This window comes from Nerophis ophidion, linkage group LG05 (assembly GCF_033978795.1).
Source record: "Nerophis ophidion isolate RoL-2023_Sa linkage group LG05, RoL_Noph_v1.0, whole genome shotgun sequence".
Classification (NCBI taxonomy): domain Eukaryota; kingdom Metazoa; phylum Chordata; class Actinopteri; order Syngnathiformes; family Syngnathidae; genus Nerophis; species Nerophis ophidion.
This window is the reverse complement of record NC_084615.1, coordinates 7,414,136-7,429,620: the sequence shown is the minus strand read 5'-3', so window position 1 is coordinate 7,429,620 and position 15,485 is coordinate 7,414,136. Positions and strand designations below refer to the sequence as shown.

The window sequence follows — 15,485 nt, the reverse complement described above, 5'->3', positions numbered from 1 at the left end:
CACCCTGGACAGGTCGCCACCTCATCGCAGGGCCAACACAGATAGACAGACAACATTCACACTCACATTCACACACTAGGGCCAATTTAGTGTTGCCAATCAACCTATCCCCAGGTGCATGTCTTTGGAAGTTTCGACTTATTTAATTTGCTTTGCAATGTATGTGTTTTATTAATATTGGGTTTGTAAAATGAAAGCAGGTTTTTTGGATGTTGTACAGTATCAATCGTTGGACTGTTTTATTGTATTTTAAATGTTTTAAATAATACGGTGGCAATCACAAATAGTCGTTCCGTGTATTTTCTTCTGAAGGCCGAGGGAAGTGAGAATCTGTAAAAAGAAAAGAAAAATCACGCACTGAAAACATACACTAAATTGTAAAAATCATATTTATGAAAGTAAAAACGCATATACTCAGTTTACTCATAATCGGTTTACCAGTTTTCATTGTATATTTACTATTTGTTTTCTGAAAATGTATTAAGTTTGGACTTAACTAAAATTATTTTTGCTGATCAATTTGTTTTTGACAAAATATTTACAAATGATGTTGTTATGATATATTATCGCACATCAGACAATTACAATTTTCTACTTTCCTACCAATGTATCCATTGGTAGGCCTTTATTTTTTAGTTTCTTAACATGTTGTACACTTTGAGTTTAGATGTCAATTGTCATGTTTAAATTGTAACATCGTTATCATCAACTGAAGCTTAACCAAGTGGACTCTATTTCTGACTAGCAGCTATCGAAAAGGGAGGATGATGTTTCCACCTTTAAAGGTTTTTGAGGCTTATTGGCTTCAGATCTCGCTGTCCTTGTTCAATTGAGACTTTGAGTGTGCATATTTTTTCCTTTTGCTCTTTTGAACTGGTTTTGAAACAGTAACGGGTGTATCATGGACAGCAAGCAAAAATACTGTAACAAAAACAAAAAACAAAAACACACAAAACAAAACGTTAATTCAAAATGTTTCAGAAGATGTTTAACTTGTATGTAAATATATATATATTGTGTTAAAATGCAAGAAACACAAACATGCAGTAGTCTGTTTTTACTCACAAGTCCTTTGGAAAACTACCAAATTGTGAATATGACACATTCGGTGTCGTTCAATACAAATCATCCAACATTTACACATAACATTTCATAAAATTTGGTATTTTTTTTAAATGTTCTGTTTTATAAATCTTATAAGTCTACAGTTAAAAAAAATAAAAATAAAAAACTAATTTGCCCAGGTGTAATGTGTAATCTGGCAGTATTTATTGGTGATCTATTTAGGGTGTTCCACCTTTTCTGACCAAGTCACCTGGGATAGACTCCATCATGACTCTGAGTGAAACAAGATACATGTATGGAATCCTCAAATGTCTCTTTTGTGTTGAAAATTGTGTTATTTTCTTATCTAGCACCTGCTCTTACCACTAACGACGTAGATCTTTTTAACATTGACCTTGTTTTTCCTTTTTTCTCTGATGGTTTAAAAAAAAAAACAGCCTATTTTTAAAGCTTCCTGTCACATATGGATCAATAGTGTATACTTCATTGATTTGGCTTTGGGGCTGAAACCAGCTGTTGTTGTTTTTTTTAATTAATTTTAAAGTCAGTTTGTTTTTATCTGGCTTTTCCTTCCTATAATTATGTCGTAACTTCCCCCTAAATAATTTGTAACACTGAAACGTGTGTATGCGTTGTAAAACTTCTGAATTAATTGAATTTGTTTGTAAATGCATTTTTAAGAGAACGTTTCTGAGCTAAAGATGCAGATCATTAAATTTTAGGCTTTAAGAACAAAGCTGGCAAGATGTAACCACCTGAATATTTTAGTAGTATACTGATGTAGAACAGTGAGATAAAATGATATTTTTGTAATGTTTTAATTCTTTAAAGACCTGATTTTAAAAATGCGTATATATTTGTTTTAACTGTTTTTAAGTATTAAACAATTTCCTAAGGTCTCGGACATTTGCGGAATAATGGTCAGAAGTAGTGAAGAGAAAGACTGAAACACAAATCATTTATCAAAAGCGGACGATAGCTGTACGAAAAAACTATATTCTCTCATTATTGTATCTTGATAATAATACAATGCAGCATATATATGACAACTGCAATTTTCTTACAGTACACATGGTGTCAGTAGAGACCAGCAGCAGATTCATGCAGGCTTTGTTTGTGCTGTGCAACACTCATTGTTGGATTCTAGTCTTCTTCAAAGCGTTAAAGGAGGAGGACTAAAGCAAAAGGGGTTTTTAGTGGTCAAATGAGATTTTGAAATTTGGAAGTGTGTTGCATTTTGTGCGTTAATATCAGAGGATGGCGCACACACGACGCGTGGTTCACAGCTGCAGCTTCATCTTTTTCTTTGTCCTGCTCGATTGCGCACACGGAGACCTGAGCTATTCTGTACAAGAGGAGCTGAAAAGTGGATCTATCATTGGAAATATCGCCAAGGATCTCGGATTGGAGGTGGGGAAACTGTCTGCTCGCAAGCCTCGTGTCGACATGGAAAGAAATGACAAACAGTATTGCGGAATAAACCTCCAGACAGGAGATTTAATGGTTGCTGACAGGATCGACCGAGAGGAGCATTGCGGTGAAAAACCTTCCTGTGTTCTAAGATTCGATCTGCTGCTGGAGAATCCTTTGGAACTACACAGGTTGTCTCTGCAAGTGCAGGACGTGAATGACAATGCACCGATTTTCCCTAATGATGTTGTGAGGCTGGAAATCAGTGAGTCAGCTGTCAAAGGAGCTAAATACCGCCTTAATGCAGCAAATGATGCAGATATCGGAACAAATTTGGTTCAAAGGTACATACTACAACAAAATGCTAATTTTGTGTTTCGTATTCAGGCGACCAATTCTGGCAATGAATACGGTGAGTTGATTTTGGATAAGGAATTAGACAGAGAAGAACAGCAGGAATTAAAATTGCTCCTTACAGCAGTGGATGGTGGTTCTCCTCCCAGATCTGGTACAGTAGTCATACATATCATTGTACTTGATGCTAATGACAACGCCCCAGTTTTTACTCAGGCTGTTTATACATCATCTGTCAAAGAAGACGCCGCACTTAAAACACCAGTTATTACTGTGAGCGCATCAGATGCAGACGAAGGTGTAAATGGCGAAATAACATACCAGTTCAGCAAAATGTCTGATAAATCACGTACAATGTTTTCTCTCAATGATAAAACCGGAGAAATATTTGTTATAGGCAAGATTGATTATGAAGAGGGATCAACGCATGGAGTGTTTGTTGAAGCTAAAGATGGTTATGGACTTTCTACAGTGACAAAAGTTGTAATTGATATAATTGATGTAAATGACAACGCTCCTGTGATCAATTTAAAGTCACTCTCTAATCCAGTACCTGAGAATGTGTCACCTGGTACAGAGGTGGGCATCATTAATGTTCAGGACAGAGACTCTGAGAACAATGGTCAGGTCCGCTGCTCCCTTCAACAAAATATCCCCTTTAAGTTAGTTCCTTCAATTAAAAACTATTATTCTCTGGTGACTACTGGACAACTGGACCGTGAACTAGTGTCTGATTACAACATTACAATCAGTGCCACTGACGAGGGCTCTCCTCCTCTGTCCTCATCTAAAAGTCTTCACTTATCTGTAGCAGACATCAACGACAACCCACCTGTGTTTGAGGAACAGTCCTACAGTGCATATGTGAGTGAAAATAACAAAGCTGGATCCACTTTATGTTCTGTTAGTGCTCGAGACCCCGACTGGAGACAGAACGGTACCGTGATTTATTCTTTGTTAGCTGCTGAGGTGAACGGTGCCCCGGTGTCCTCCTATGTGTCTGTTAACGGAGACACAGGTGTGATCCACGCTGTCAGGTCATTTGATTATGAACACTTGAGGAGTTTTAAAGTCCACGTCATGGCCAGAGACAACGGTTCTCCTCCGCTGAGCAGCAACGTGAGCGTCAGTGTGTTCATATCGGATGTGAATGACAACTCTCCTCAGATACTGTACCCCTCCCCAGAGGGTAACTCCTTCATGACAGAGCTGGTCCCCAAAGCTGCACACGGAGGCTCTGTGGTGTCCAAAGTGATAGCGGTGGACGCAGACTCTGGACAGAACGCCTGGCTGTCCTATCATATAGTCAAGTCCACTGATCCGGGACTTTTCACCATCGGTCTCCACAGTGGAGAGATCAGGACCCAGCGGGACATTTCTGAATCTGACAGCATGAAACAGAACCTGATTGTGGCAGTGAAAGATAACGGACAGCCCCCTCTCTCTGCCACCTGCTCCATGTATTTACTTATTTCTGACAACTTGGCTGAGGTGCCAGAACTGAAGGACATTTCTTATGAGGAGAAGAATTCCAAACTGACGTCTTATCTGATCATCGCGCTGGTGTCTGTGTCCACCTTCTTTCTGACCTTCATCATCATCGTCCTGGGTGTGAGGTTTTGTCGCAGGAGAAAGCCCAGACTGTTGTTTGATGGAGCAGTTGCCATCCCCAGCGCGTATCTGCCTCCTAATTACGCAGATGTTGACGGCACAGGAACTTTACGCAGCACCTACAACTATGACGCCTACTTGACAACAGGTTCTAGAACCAGTGACTTTAAGTTTGTGTCTTCTTACAATGACAACACGCTGCCTGCTGACCAGACTCTGAGGAAAAGTCCATCTGACTTTGTTGATGAGCTTCAGGATTCTTTTGACCCTTTGGAGGTAGGAACCTTTTGCGAATTTATGACAATGCCTGAATACAAATGTTTGTAAATGCACTCATAGTTTATGAAGGACAGTATTTACATATTGATTATCATGGCAGTTTCTTGAGCTACATTGTGATCATGGTTGGATATTATTGATGTCTTAATGCATATTTTGTGTCAAGATTTTATTTTTCTGAGATGACACATACTGAAAAGCTAAACAAAAGACTAAAATCACACATTCATTACCTTTTTTAACTGGCTGTGTTTTTGTGGTCGCTTTCGTTTATTCGGTTGTGACTTGAGAAGAACTGATTGTACATTTCTGATTTTCATCATACTTTTTGAAGCTTTGCTTTGCCAATCAACATTGTTAATCAAGATCTTTATATCTTTCATAATTCTGTGGTTTTTTCTCAATTATCAGCTTATGCAATGATTGTGGACACCTTTGATCTTTATATTTAATTCTTACTGAAATAGTCATTTCGACTTATTTAATTTGTTTTGCAATGTATGTGTTTTATTAATATTGGGTTTGTAAAATGAAAGCAGGTTTTTTGGATGTTTTACAGTATCAATCGTTGGACTGTTTAATTTTATTTTAAATGTTTTAAATAATACGGTGGCAATCACAAATACTCGTTCCGTGTATTTTCTTCTGAAGGCCGAGGGAAGTGAGAATCTGTAAAAAGAAAAGAAAAATCAGGCACTGAAAGCATATACTAAATTGTAAAAATCATATTTATGAAAGTAAAAACGCATATACTCAGTTGACTCAAAATCGGTTTACCAGTTTTCATTGTATATTTACTCTTTATTTTCTGAAAATGTATTAAGTTTGGACTTAACCAAAATAGTTTTTGCTAATCAATTTGTTTTTGACAAAACATTTACAAATGATGTTGGTATGATATATTATCGCACATCAGACAATTACAATTTTCTACTTTCCTACCAATGTATCCATTGGTAGGACTTTATTTTTTAGTTTCTTAACAGGTTGTACACTTTGAGTTTAGATGTCAATTGTCATGTTTAAATTGTAACATCGTTATCATCAACTGAAGCTTAACCAAGTGGACTCTATTTCTGACTACCAGCTATCGAAAGGGAGGATGATGTTTCCACCTTTAAAGGTTTTTGAGGCTAATTGGCTTCAGATCTCGCTGTCCTTGTTCAATTGAGACTTTGAGTGTGCATATTTTTTCCTTTTGCTCTTTTGAACTGGTTTTGAAACAGTAACGGGTGTATCATGGACAGCAAGCAAAAATACTGTAACAAAAACAAAAAACAAAAACACACAAAACAAAACGTTAATTCAAAATGTTTCAGAAGATGTTTAACTTGTATGTAAGTATATATATATTGTGTTAAAATGCAAGAAACACAAACATGCAGTAGTCTGTTTTTACTCACAAGTCCTTTGGAAAACTACCAAATTGTGAATATGACACATTCGGTGTCTTTCAATACAAATCATCCAACATTTACACATTACATTTCATAAAATTTGGTATTTTTTTTAAATGTTCTGTTTTATAAATCTTATAAGTCTACAGTTAAAAAAAATAAAAATAAAAAACTAATTTGCCCAGGTGTAATGTGTAATCTGGCAGTATTTATCGGTGATCTATTTAGGGTGTTCCACCTTTTCTGACCAAGTCACCTGGGATAGACTCCATCATGACTCTGAGTGAAAACAGATACATGTGTGGAATCCTCAAATGTCGCTTTTGTGTTGAAAATTGTGTTATTTTCTTATCTTGCACCTGCTCTTGCCACTGACTATGTAGATCTTTTTAACATTGACCTTGTTTTCCTTTTTTCTCTGATAGTTTAGAAAAAAACAGCCTATTTTTAAAGCTTCCTGTCACATATGGATCAATAGTGTGTACTTCATTGATTTGGCTTTGGGGCTGAAACCAGCTGTTGTTGTTTTTTTTAATTAATTTTAAAGTCAGTTTGTTTTTATCTGGCTTTTCCTTCCTATAATTATATCGTAACTTCCCCCTAAATAATTTGTAACACTGAAACATGTGTATGCGTTGTAAAACTTCTGAACTATTTGAATATGTTTGTAAATGCATTTTCAAGAGAACATTTCTGAGCTAAAGATGCATATCATTAAATTTTAGGCTTTAAGAAGAAAGCTGGCAAGATTTGACCGCCTGAATATTTTAGTAGTATACTGATGTAGAACAGTGAGATGAAATGATATTTGTGTAATGTTTTAATTCTTTAAATACCTGATTTTAAAAATGCGTATATATTTGTTTTAACTGTTTTTAAGTATTAAACAATTACCTAAGGTCTCGGACATTTGCGAAATAATGGTCAGAAGTAGTGAAGAGAAAGACTGAAACATAAATCATTTATCAAAAGCGGACGATAGCTGTACAAAATACTATATTCTCCCATTATTGTATCTTAATAATAATACAATGCAGCATAAATATGACAACTGCAATTTTCTTACAGTACACATGGTGTCAGTAGAGACCAGCAGCAGATTCATGCAGGCTTTGTTTGTGCTGTGCAACACTCATTATTGGATTCTAGTCTTCTTCAGAGCGTTAAAGGAGGAGGACTAAGGCAAAAGGGGTTTTTAATGGTCGAATGAGATTTTGAAAATTAGAAGTGTGTTGCATTTTGTGCGTTAATATCAGAGGATGGCGCACACACGACGCATGGTTCACAGCTGCAGCTTCATCTTTTTCTTTGTTCTGCTCGATTGTACACACGGGGACCTGAGCTATTCTGTACAAGAGGAGCTGAAACGTGGATCTATCATTGGAAATATCGCCAAGGATCTCGGATTGGAGGTGGGGAAACTGTCTGTTCGCAAGCCTCGTGTCGACATGGAAAGAAATGACAAACAGTATTGCGGAATAAACCTCCGGACAGGAGATTTAATGGTTGCTGACAGGATCAACCGAGAGGAGCATTGCGGTGAAAAACCTTCCTGTGTTCTAAGATTCGATCTGCTGCTGGAGAATCCTTTGGAACTACACAGGTTGTCTCTGCAAGTGCAGGACGTGAATGACAATGCACCGATTTTCCCTAATGATGTTGTGAGGCTGGAAATTCGTGAGTCAGCTATCAAAGGAGCTAAATACCGCCTTAATGCAGCAAATGATGCAGATATTGGAACAAATTCGGTTCAAAGGTACATACTACAACAAAATGCTAATTTTGTGTTTCGTATTCAGGCGACCAATTCTGGCAATGAATACGGTGAGTTGATTTTGGATAAGGAATTAGACAGAGAGGAACAGCAGGATTTAAAATTACTCCTTACAGCAGTGGATGGTGGTTCTCCTCCCAGATCTGGTACAGTAGTCATACATATCATTGTACTTGATGCTAATGACAACGCCCCAGTTTTTACTCAGGCTGTTTATACATCATCCGTCAAAGAAGACGCCGCACTAAACACACCAGTTATTACTGTGAGTGCATCAGATGCAGACGAAGGTGTAAATGGCGAAATAACATACCAGTTCAGCAAAATGTCTGATAAATCACGTACTATGTTTTCTCTCAATGATAAAACCGGAGAAATATTTGTTATAGGCAAGATTGATTATGAAGAGGGATCAACGCATGAAGTGTTTGTTGAAGCTAAAGATGGTTATGGACTTTCTACTGTGACAAAAGTAATAATTGATATAATTGATGTAAATGACAACGCTCCTGTGATCAATTTAAAGTCACTCTCTAATCCAGTACCTGAAAATGTGTCACCTGAAACAGAGGTGGGCATCATTAATGTTCAGGACAGAGACTCTGAGAAGAACGGACAGGTCCGCTGCTCCATTCAACAAAATGTCCCCTTTAAGTTAGTTCCTTCTATTAAGAACTATTATTCTCTGGTGACTACTGGACAACTGGACCGTGAACTAGTGTCTGATTACAACATTACAATCAGTGCCACTGACGAGGGCTCTCCTCCTCTGTCCTCCACTAAAAGTCTCCACTTATCTGTAGCAGACATCAACGACAACCCACCTGTGTTTGAGGAACAGTCCTACAGTGCATATGTGAGTGAAAATAACAAAGCTGGCTCCACTTTATGTTCCGTTAGTGCTCGAGACCCCGACTGGAGACAGAACGGTACCGTGATTTATTCTCTGTTAGCCGCTGAGGTGAACGGTGCCCCGGTGTCCTCCTATGTGTCTGTTAACGGAGACACAGGTGTGATCCACGCTGTCAGGTCATTTGATTATGAACACTTGAGGAGTTTTAAATTCCACGTCATGGCCAGAGACAACGGTTCTCCTCCACTGAGCAGCAACGTGAGCGTCAGTGTGTTCATATCGGATGTGAATGACAACTCTCCTCAGATACTGTACCCCTCCCCAGAGGGTAACTCCTTCATGACAGAGCTGGTCCCCAAAGCTGCACACGGAGGCTCTGTGGTGTCCAAAGTGATAGCGGTGGACGCAGACTCTGGACAGAACGCCTGGCTGTCCTATCATATAGTCAAGTCCACTGATCCGGGACTTTTCACCATTGGTCTCCACAGTGGAGAGATCAGGACCCAGCGGGACATTTCTGAATCTGACAGCATGAAACAGAACCTGATTGTGGCAGTGAAAGATAACGGACAGCCCCCTCTCTCTGCCACCTGCTCCATGTATTTACTTATTTCTGACAACTTGGCTGAGGTGCCAGAACTGAAGGACATTTCTTATGAGGAGAAGAATTCCAAACTGACGTCTTATCTGATCATCGCGCTGGTGTCTGTGTCCACCTTCTTTCTGACCTTCATCATCATCGTCCTGGGTGTGAGGTTTTGTCGCAGGAGAAAGCCCAGACTGTTGTTTGATGGAGCAGTTGCCATCCCCAGCGCGTATCTGCCTCCTAATTACGCAGATGTTGACGGCACAGGAACTTTACGCAGCACCTACAACTATGACGCCTACTTGACAACAGGTTCTAGAACCAGTGACTTTAAGTTTGTGTCTTCTTACAATGACAACACGCTGCCTGCTGACCAGACTCTGAGGAAAAGTCCTTCTGACTTTGTTGATGAGCTTCAGGATTCATTTGACCCTTTAGAGGTAGGTAACTTTTCTCACTTTGAGTATAAATGTTGTTTTATACAAACCCTTTTCGTATTCATTAGTTGGTTTACTTCAACAAATACATTATTTTCTCTGTAAGATATGAACCGCAACTGAACCACTTTCCATTTTCCCTTTCATCAACATCTTCACTGTAAAATGGTTGGTCCAGCTCAGCCAGTTGTAGTCCAATCCAATTTAGGGACTGAGGTAGATACTATTAATCTCTGACTTTGATGGTTCTGTCAACATGTTTCGTATATTCCCTTTTTTCTGAGTTTGCTTTTTACAGATGTTTAACACATGTTGGCTTTGCTTTGTTTTTCAAGCCTAAATTGTTGTAAATAAGGCCTATATGCCATATATTTGTTTGTAAAGGCATGTGGCTCCTTTAGAACATTCTCGCAGAACTGAGTGCTTTATTTCATGTAGTTTCCCCCTTCAAAGTTTTTTGAGGAGAAGTGGCAACAAATCTCGCTGTCCTTGTTCAATTGGGACTTTCAATGGTCCTGTTTTTTGTTCTTTTTGCGCTTCTCAACTGCTGGGAAACAGCTACGGGTGCATCATGGACAATAGTGTAAGAAAACAAAAAGACACACACATAAATATAGTGTTAAAATGCAAGGAACGTACGGATGCAGCAGTCTGACTTATTTACTCCTGTGTGCTTTGGAAAACTACAAATTTTCTACTATGACACATTCAGTTCTGTACAAATTCATATTGCACCAAAGGGATGAACATTTAAACATTGAGTAAAATGTAACCATTTATTTGATGTTATGTTTTATACAACGTATATGCCTTACAGTAACAAAACAACAACAACAACTATATTGCCCAGGTATAACCTGACTGTGTATGTTAGTCTTATGAAGTCACATGGAGTATTGATAGGTGTTCTTGTTCAGGTTATCTGTTCTGACCAAGTCAGCTGGGGTAAACTCCATTATGACTCTAAATAAAAACAGATACATAAATGTATGGGATCCGCACAATGTCGCTTTTGTGTTGCAACTTGTGTTATTGTATTATCTTCCACCTCATATAACCACTAACGAGGTAGATGTTTTTAATATTGACTTGGTTTTCCTTTTTTCTCTAATTGGGAAACTTCCCCCCTCCCAAAAAAAATGTCTTTTGTATTAAGCTTTGTGTTGTATATGGTTCAATAGTGTATACTTCAATAATTGGCCCTGCAACTCGCTGAGGTTCTTTGTTATTTTTAAAATACCTTTCTAATAAACTTGCTTTTCCTTCACTGTAATTATAATAAAATCGTCCGCCCGGATCATACATTATTTTGGTTTTTGAGTCATTTTGTTTTTCTTGTTTGTTTTTGGACTCTTCCGATCCCTGGTTTGGCACTTCCTTATTTATCTTGTCTCCATGGTTTCATGTTTGTTCTACCTGCCACTTTTTTTTTCGACGCGCACCCTTTTTCTGATTGCTGCCAGTATTTAAGCCTGCCTTCTCCCTTTGTTCAGCCTGGGTCTTTTGTTTGCGGTAAGCAACAGTCACTTTGGCATTTCCTAAAGTCTTTGTACCTTTGCGAAGTAGTTCCTTAGCTTCCCGTGCGCTTGGCACGTCATTTTTGGACTCTTGACTGACTGCTAAGTATAGCGTTAGCTTCCCGTGCTGAGGCACACGCTTTCTTTTACCTTTTTGTACCAGTATTATTTTATTTTTATACATCAAATCAAGCTCTTACCTGCAATTCTCATCCGATTGGTCCATTTTGCATCTTGGGGTGACAAAACGTGCATCGTCATGCGTGCACTACGTGACAAATGATGTCATATCTTTCCCCTCGTGTCTTTGTAACACTGACACACATGTATGCTTTTTAAAACTTTGGAAGAACATGTTTCGCTTAAGGTCCAAATCATTCAATTTTAGACTTAAAGAAGGAAGCTGAAACAATGTAACCGCCTAAAAATGTTCAATTCATCCGACGTAAGCATTCTGTTAAGTTTGAGAATAAGATACACATTTTCTAATAAACATTTTGTTGCTCTACTTAAAAAATGTATTTTCTTAAAACTTGGTTTTCCCTTGATAAATATATTACTTTTTTTTCATATCATGCAATAACATCAAACATTTGAACATACAAGAGTTTTTCATTGCAAAAGGAGAACTGCAGTCTCTTGTTGTACAACAATGAGATAACATGATAATTGTGTAATGTTTTATCACTTTTAAAAGGTGATTTAATGTCATTGTATATTTTTGCCTCATTTTGAATATTAAGCATGTATTTATGTCTCACTCATTTGCAAAAAATAGGTTGAATTGCAGCAAATAGAACAACTGGAACATAAAACATTTAGTAAAAGCGGACAATAGATAAAAATATATATTCTCTCATTATTGTATCTTAATAATAATACAATGCAGCCTATATATGACAACTGCAATTTTCTTACAGTACACATGGTGTCAGTAGAGACCAGCAGCAGATTCATGCAGGCTTTGTTTGTGCTGTGCAACACTCATTGTTGGATTCTAGTGTTCTTCAGAGCGTTAAAGGAGGAGGACTAAGGCAAAAGGGGTTTTAATGGTCGAATGAGCTTTTGAAAATTGGATCTAGGTTGCATTTTGTGCGTTAATATCAGAGGATGGCGCACACACGACGCATGGTTCACAGCTGCAGCTTTATCTTTTTCTTTGTTCTGCTCGATTGTACACACGGGGACCTGAGCTATTCTGTACAAGAGGAGCTGAAACGTGGATCTATCATTGGAAATATCGCCAAGGATCTCGGATTGGAGGTGGGGAAACTGTCTGCTCGCAAGCCTCGTGTCGAAATGGAAAGAAATGACAAACAGTATTGCGGAATAAACCTCCAGACAGGAGATTTAATGGTTGCTGACAGGATCGACCGAGAGGAGCATTGCGGTGAAAAACCTTCCTGTGTTCTAAGATTTGATCTGCTGCTGGAGAATCCTTTGGAACTACACAGGTTGTCTCTGCAAGTGCAGGACGTGAATGACAATGCGCCAATTTTCCCTAAAAATGTTGTGAGGCTGGAAATTAGTGAGTCAGCCGACAAAGGAGCTAAATACCGCCTTAATGCAGCAAATGATGCAGATATCGGCACAAATTCTGTTCAAAGCTATATTTTACAAAAAAATGCAAATTTTGTGTTTCATATTCAGACAACCAATTCCGGCAATAAATACGGTGAGCTGATTTTGGATAATGAATTAGACAGAGAAGAACAGCAGGAATTAAAATTGCTCCTTACAGCAGTGGATGGTGGTTCTCCTCCCAGATCTGGTACAGTAGTCATACATATCATTGTACTTGATGCTAATGACAACGCCCCAGTTTTTACTCAGGCTGTTTATACATCATCCGTCAAAGAAGACGCCGCACTTAAAACACCAGTTATTACTGTGAGTGCATCAGACGCAGACGAAGGTGTAAATGGCGAAGTAACATATGAGTTCAGCAAAATGTCTGATAAATCAAAAAATATATTTTCTCTCAATGATAAAACCGGAGAAATATTTGTTACAGGCGAGATTGATTATGAAGAGGGATCAACGCATGAAGTGTATGTCGAAGCTAAAGATGGTTATGGACTTTCTACTGAGACAAAAGTTATAATTAATATAAAAGATGTAAATGACAACGCTCCTGTGATCAATTTAAAGTCATTGTTTAGTGCAGTACCAGAAAATGTGTCACCTGGTACAGAGGTGGGCATCATTAATGTTCAGGACAGAGACTCTGAGAAGAACGGACAGGTCCACTGTTCTCTTCAACAAAATGTCCCCTTTAAGTTAGTTCCTTCTATTAAAAACTATTATTCTCTGGTGACTACTGGACAACTGGACCGTGAACTAGTGTCTGATTACAACATTACAATCAGTGCCACTGACGAGGGCTCTCCTCCTCTGTCCTCCTCTAAAAGTCTTCACTTATCTGTAGCAGACATCAACGACAACCCGCCTGTGTTCGAGGAACAGTCCTACAGTGCATATGTGAGTGAAAATAACAAAGCTGGATCCACTTTATGTTCTGTTAGTGCTCGAGATCCCGACTGGAGACAGAACGGTACCGTGATTTATTCTCTGTTAGCTGCTGAGGTGAACGGTGCCCCGGTGTCCTCCTATGTGTCTGTTAACGGAGACACAGGTGTGATCAACGCTGTCAGGTCATTTGATTATGAACACTTGAGGAGTTTTAAAGTCCACGTCATGGCCAGAGACAACGGTTCTCCTCCACTGAGCAGCAACGTGAGCGTCAGTGTGTTCATATCGGATGTGAATGACAACTCTCCTCAGATACTGTACCCCTCCCCAGAGGGTAACTCCTTCATGACAGAGCTGGTCCCCAAAGCTGCACACGGAGGCTCTGTGGTGTCCAAAGTGATAGCGGTGGACGCAGACTCTGGACAGAACGCCTGGCTGTCCTATCATATAGTCAAGTCCACTGATCCGGGACTTTTCACCATCGGTCTCCACAGTGGAGAGATCAGGACCCAGCGGGACATTTCTGAATCTGACAGCATGAAACAGAACCTGATTGTGGCAGTGAAAGATAACGGACAGCCCCCTCTCTCTGCCACCTGCTCCATGTATTTACTTATTTCTGACAACTTGGCTGAGGTGCCAGAACTGAAGGACATTTCTTATGAGGAGAAGAATTCCAAACTGACGTCTTATCTGATCATCGCGCTGGTGTCTGTGTCCACCTTCTTTCTGACCTTCATCATCATCGTCCTGGGTGTGAGGTTTTGTCGCAGGAGAAAGCCCAGACTGTTGTTTGATGGAGCAGTTGCCATCCCCAGCGCGTATCTGCCTCCTAATTACGCAGATGTTGACGGCACAGGAACTTTACGCAGCACCTACAACTATGACGCCTACTTGACAACAGGTTCTAGAACCAGTGACTTTAAGTTTGTGTCTTCTTACAATGACAACACGCTGCCTGCTGACCAGACTCTGAGGAAAAGTCCTTCTGACTTTGTGGATGAGCTTCATGATTCATTTGACCCTTTAGAGGTAGGTAACTTTTCTCACTTTGAGCATCAATGCTGTTTTATACAAACCCTTTTCGTATTCATTAGTTGGTTTACTTCAACAAATACATTATTTTCTCTATAAGATATGAACCGCAACTTAACCACTTTCCATTTTCCCTTTCATCAACATCTTCACTGTAAAATGATTGGTCCAGCTCAGCCAGTTGTAGTCCAATCCAATTTAGGGACTGAGGTAGATACTATTAATCTCTGACTTTGATCGTTCTGTCAACATGTTTCGTATATTCCCTTTTGTCTGAGTTTGCTTGTTACAGATGTTTAACACAGGTTGGCTTTGCTTTGTTTTTCAAGCCTAAATTGTTGTAAATAAGGCCTATATGCCATATATTTGTTTGTAAAGGCATGTGGCTCCATTAGTTCATTCTTGTAGAACTGAGTGCTTTATTTCATGTAGTTTCCCCCTTCAAAGTTGTTTGAGGAGAAATTGCATCAAATTTGCTGTCCTTGTTCAATTGGGACTTTCGGTGTGCGAATTTCTCTTTTTGTGCTTTTCAACCGGTGGGAAACAGTGTATATTTCAATAATTGGCCCTGCAACTCACTATGGTTCTTTGTTATTTTTAAAGTAACTTTCTAATAATCTTGCCTTTCCTTCACTGTAATTATGTCATATTGTTCCCCTCGTGTCTTTGTAACACTGACACACATGCCTGCTTTT

The 15,485-nt window shown here is 38.9% G+C and overlaps 3 protein-coding genes across 3 annotated transcripts; all 3 read left to right on the top strand.

Moving 5' to 3' along the window:
* The first annotated feature begins 2,243 nt into the window (after nt 1–2,243).
* LOC133552585 (protocadherin beta-15-like) lies at nt 2,244–4,838 on the top strand. The gene has a single exon (XM_061899854.1). It carries the CDS (start codon nt 2,323–2,325, stop codon nt 4,765–4,767), a length of 2,445 nt encoding a protein of 814 aa, XP_061755838.1. The 5' UTR covers nt 2,244–2,322; the 3' UTR covers nt 4,768–4,838.
* Nucleotides 4,839–7,252: 2,414 nt separating this feature from the next.
* On the top strand, nt 7,253–12,316 carry LOC133552440 (protocadherin beta-15-like). Its single transcript, XM_061899633.1, has 2 exons — nt 7,253–9,773; nt 12,285–12,316. Exons 1-2 carry the CDS (start codon nt 7,376–7,378, stop codon nt 12,314–12,316), a joined length of 2,430 nt encoding a protein of 809 aa, XP_061755617.1. The 5' UTR covers nt 7,253–7,375.
* A 55-nt stretch (nt 12,317–12,371) lies between these two features.
* Nucleotides 12,372–14,889, top strand: LOC133552439 (protocadherin beta-15-like). The gene has a single exon (XM_061899632.1). The coding sequence runs from the start codon at nt 12,394–12,396 to the stop codon at nt 14,887–14,889; it is 2,496 nt and encodes an 831-aa protein (XP_061755616.1). The 5' UTR covers nt 12,372–12,393.
* The last annotated feature ends 596 nt before the right edge of the window (nt 14,890–15,485 follow it).

Bases quoted from the DNA above. Each gene is read 5' to 3' on its own strand.
- LOC133552585 (XM_061899854.1), top strand. From the start codon at position 2,323: ATGGCGCACACACGACGCGTGGTTCACAGCTGCAGCTTCATCTTTTTC.
- LOC133552440 (XM_061899633.1), top strand. From the start codon at position 7,376: ATGGCGCACACACGACGCATGGTTCACAGCTGCAGCTTCATCTTTTTC. The intron at 9,774-12,284 runs GTAACTTTTCTC...GTTGGATTCTAG, and splicing joins ATTTGACCCTTTAGAGGTAG to TGTTCTTCAGAGCGTTAAAG.
- LOC133552439 (XM_061899632.1), top strand. From the start codon at position 12,394: ATGGCGCACACACGACGCATGGTTCACAGCTGCAGCTTTATCTTTTTC.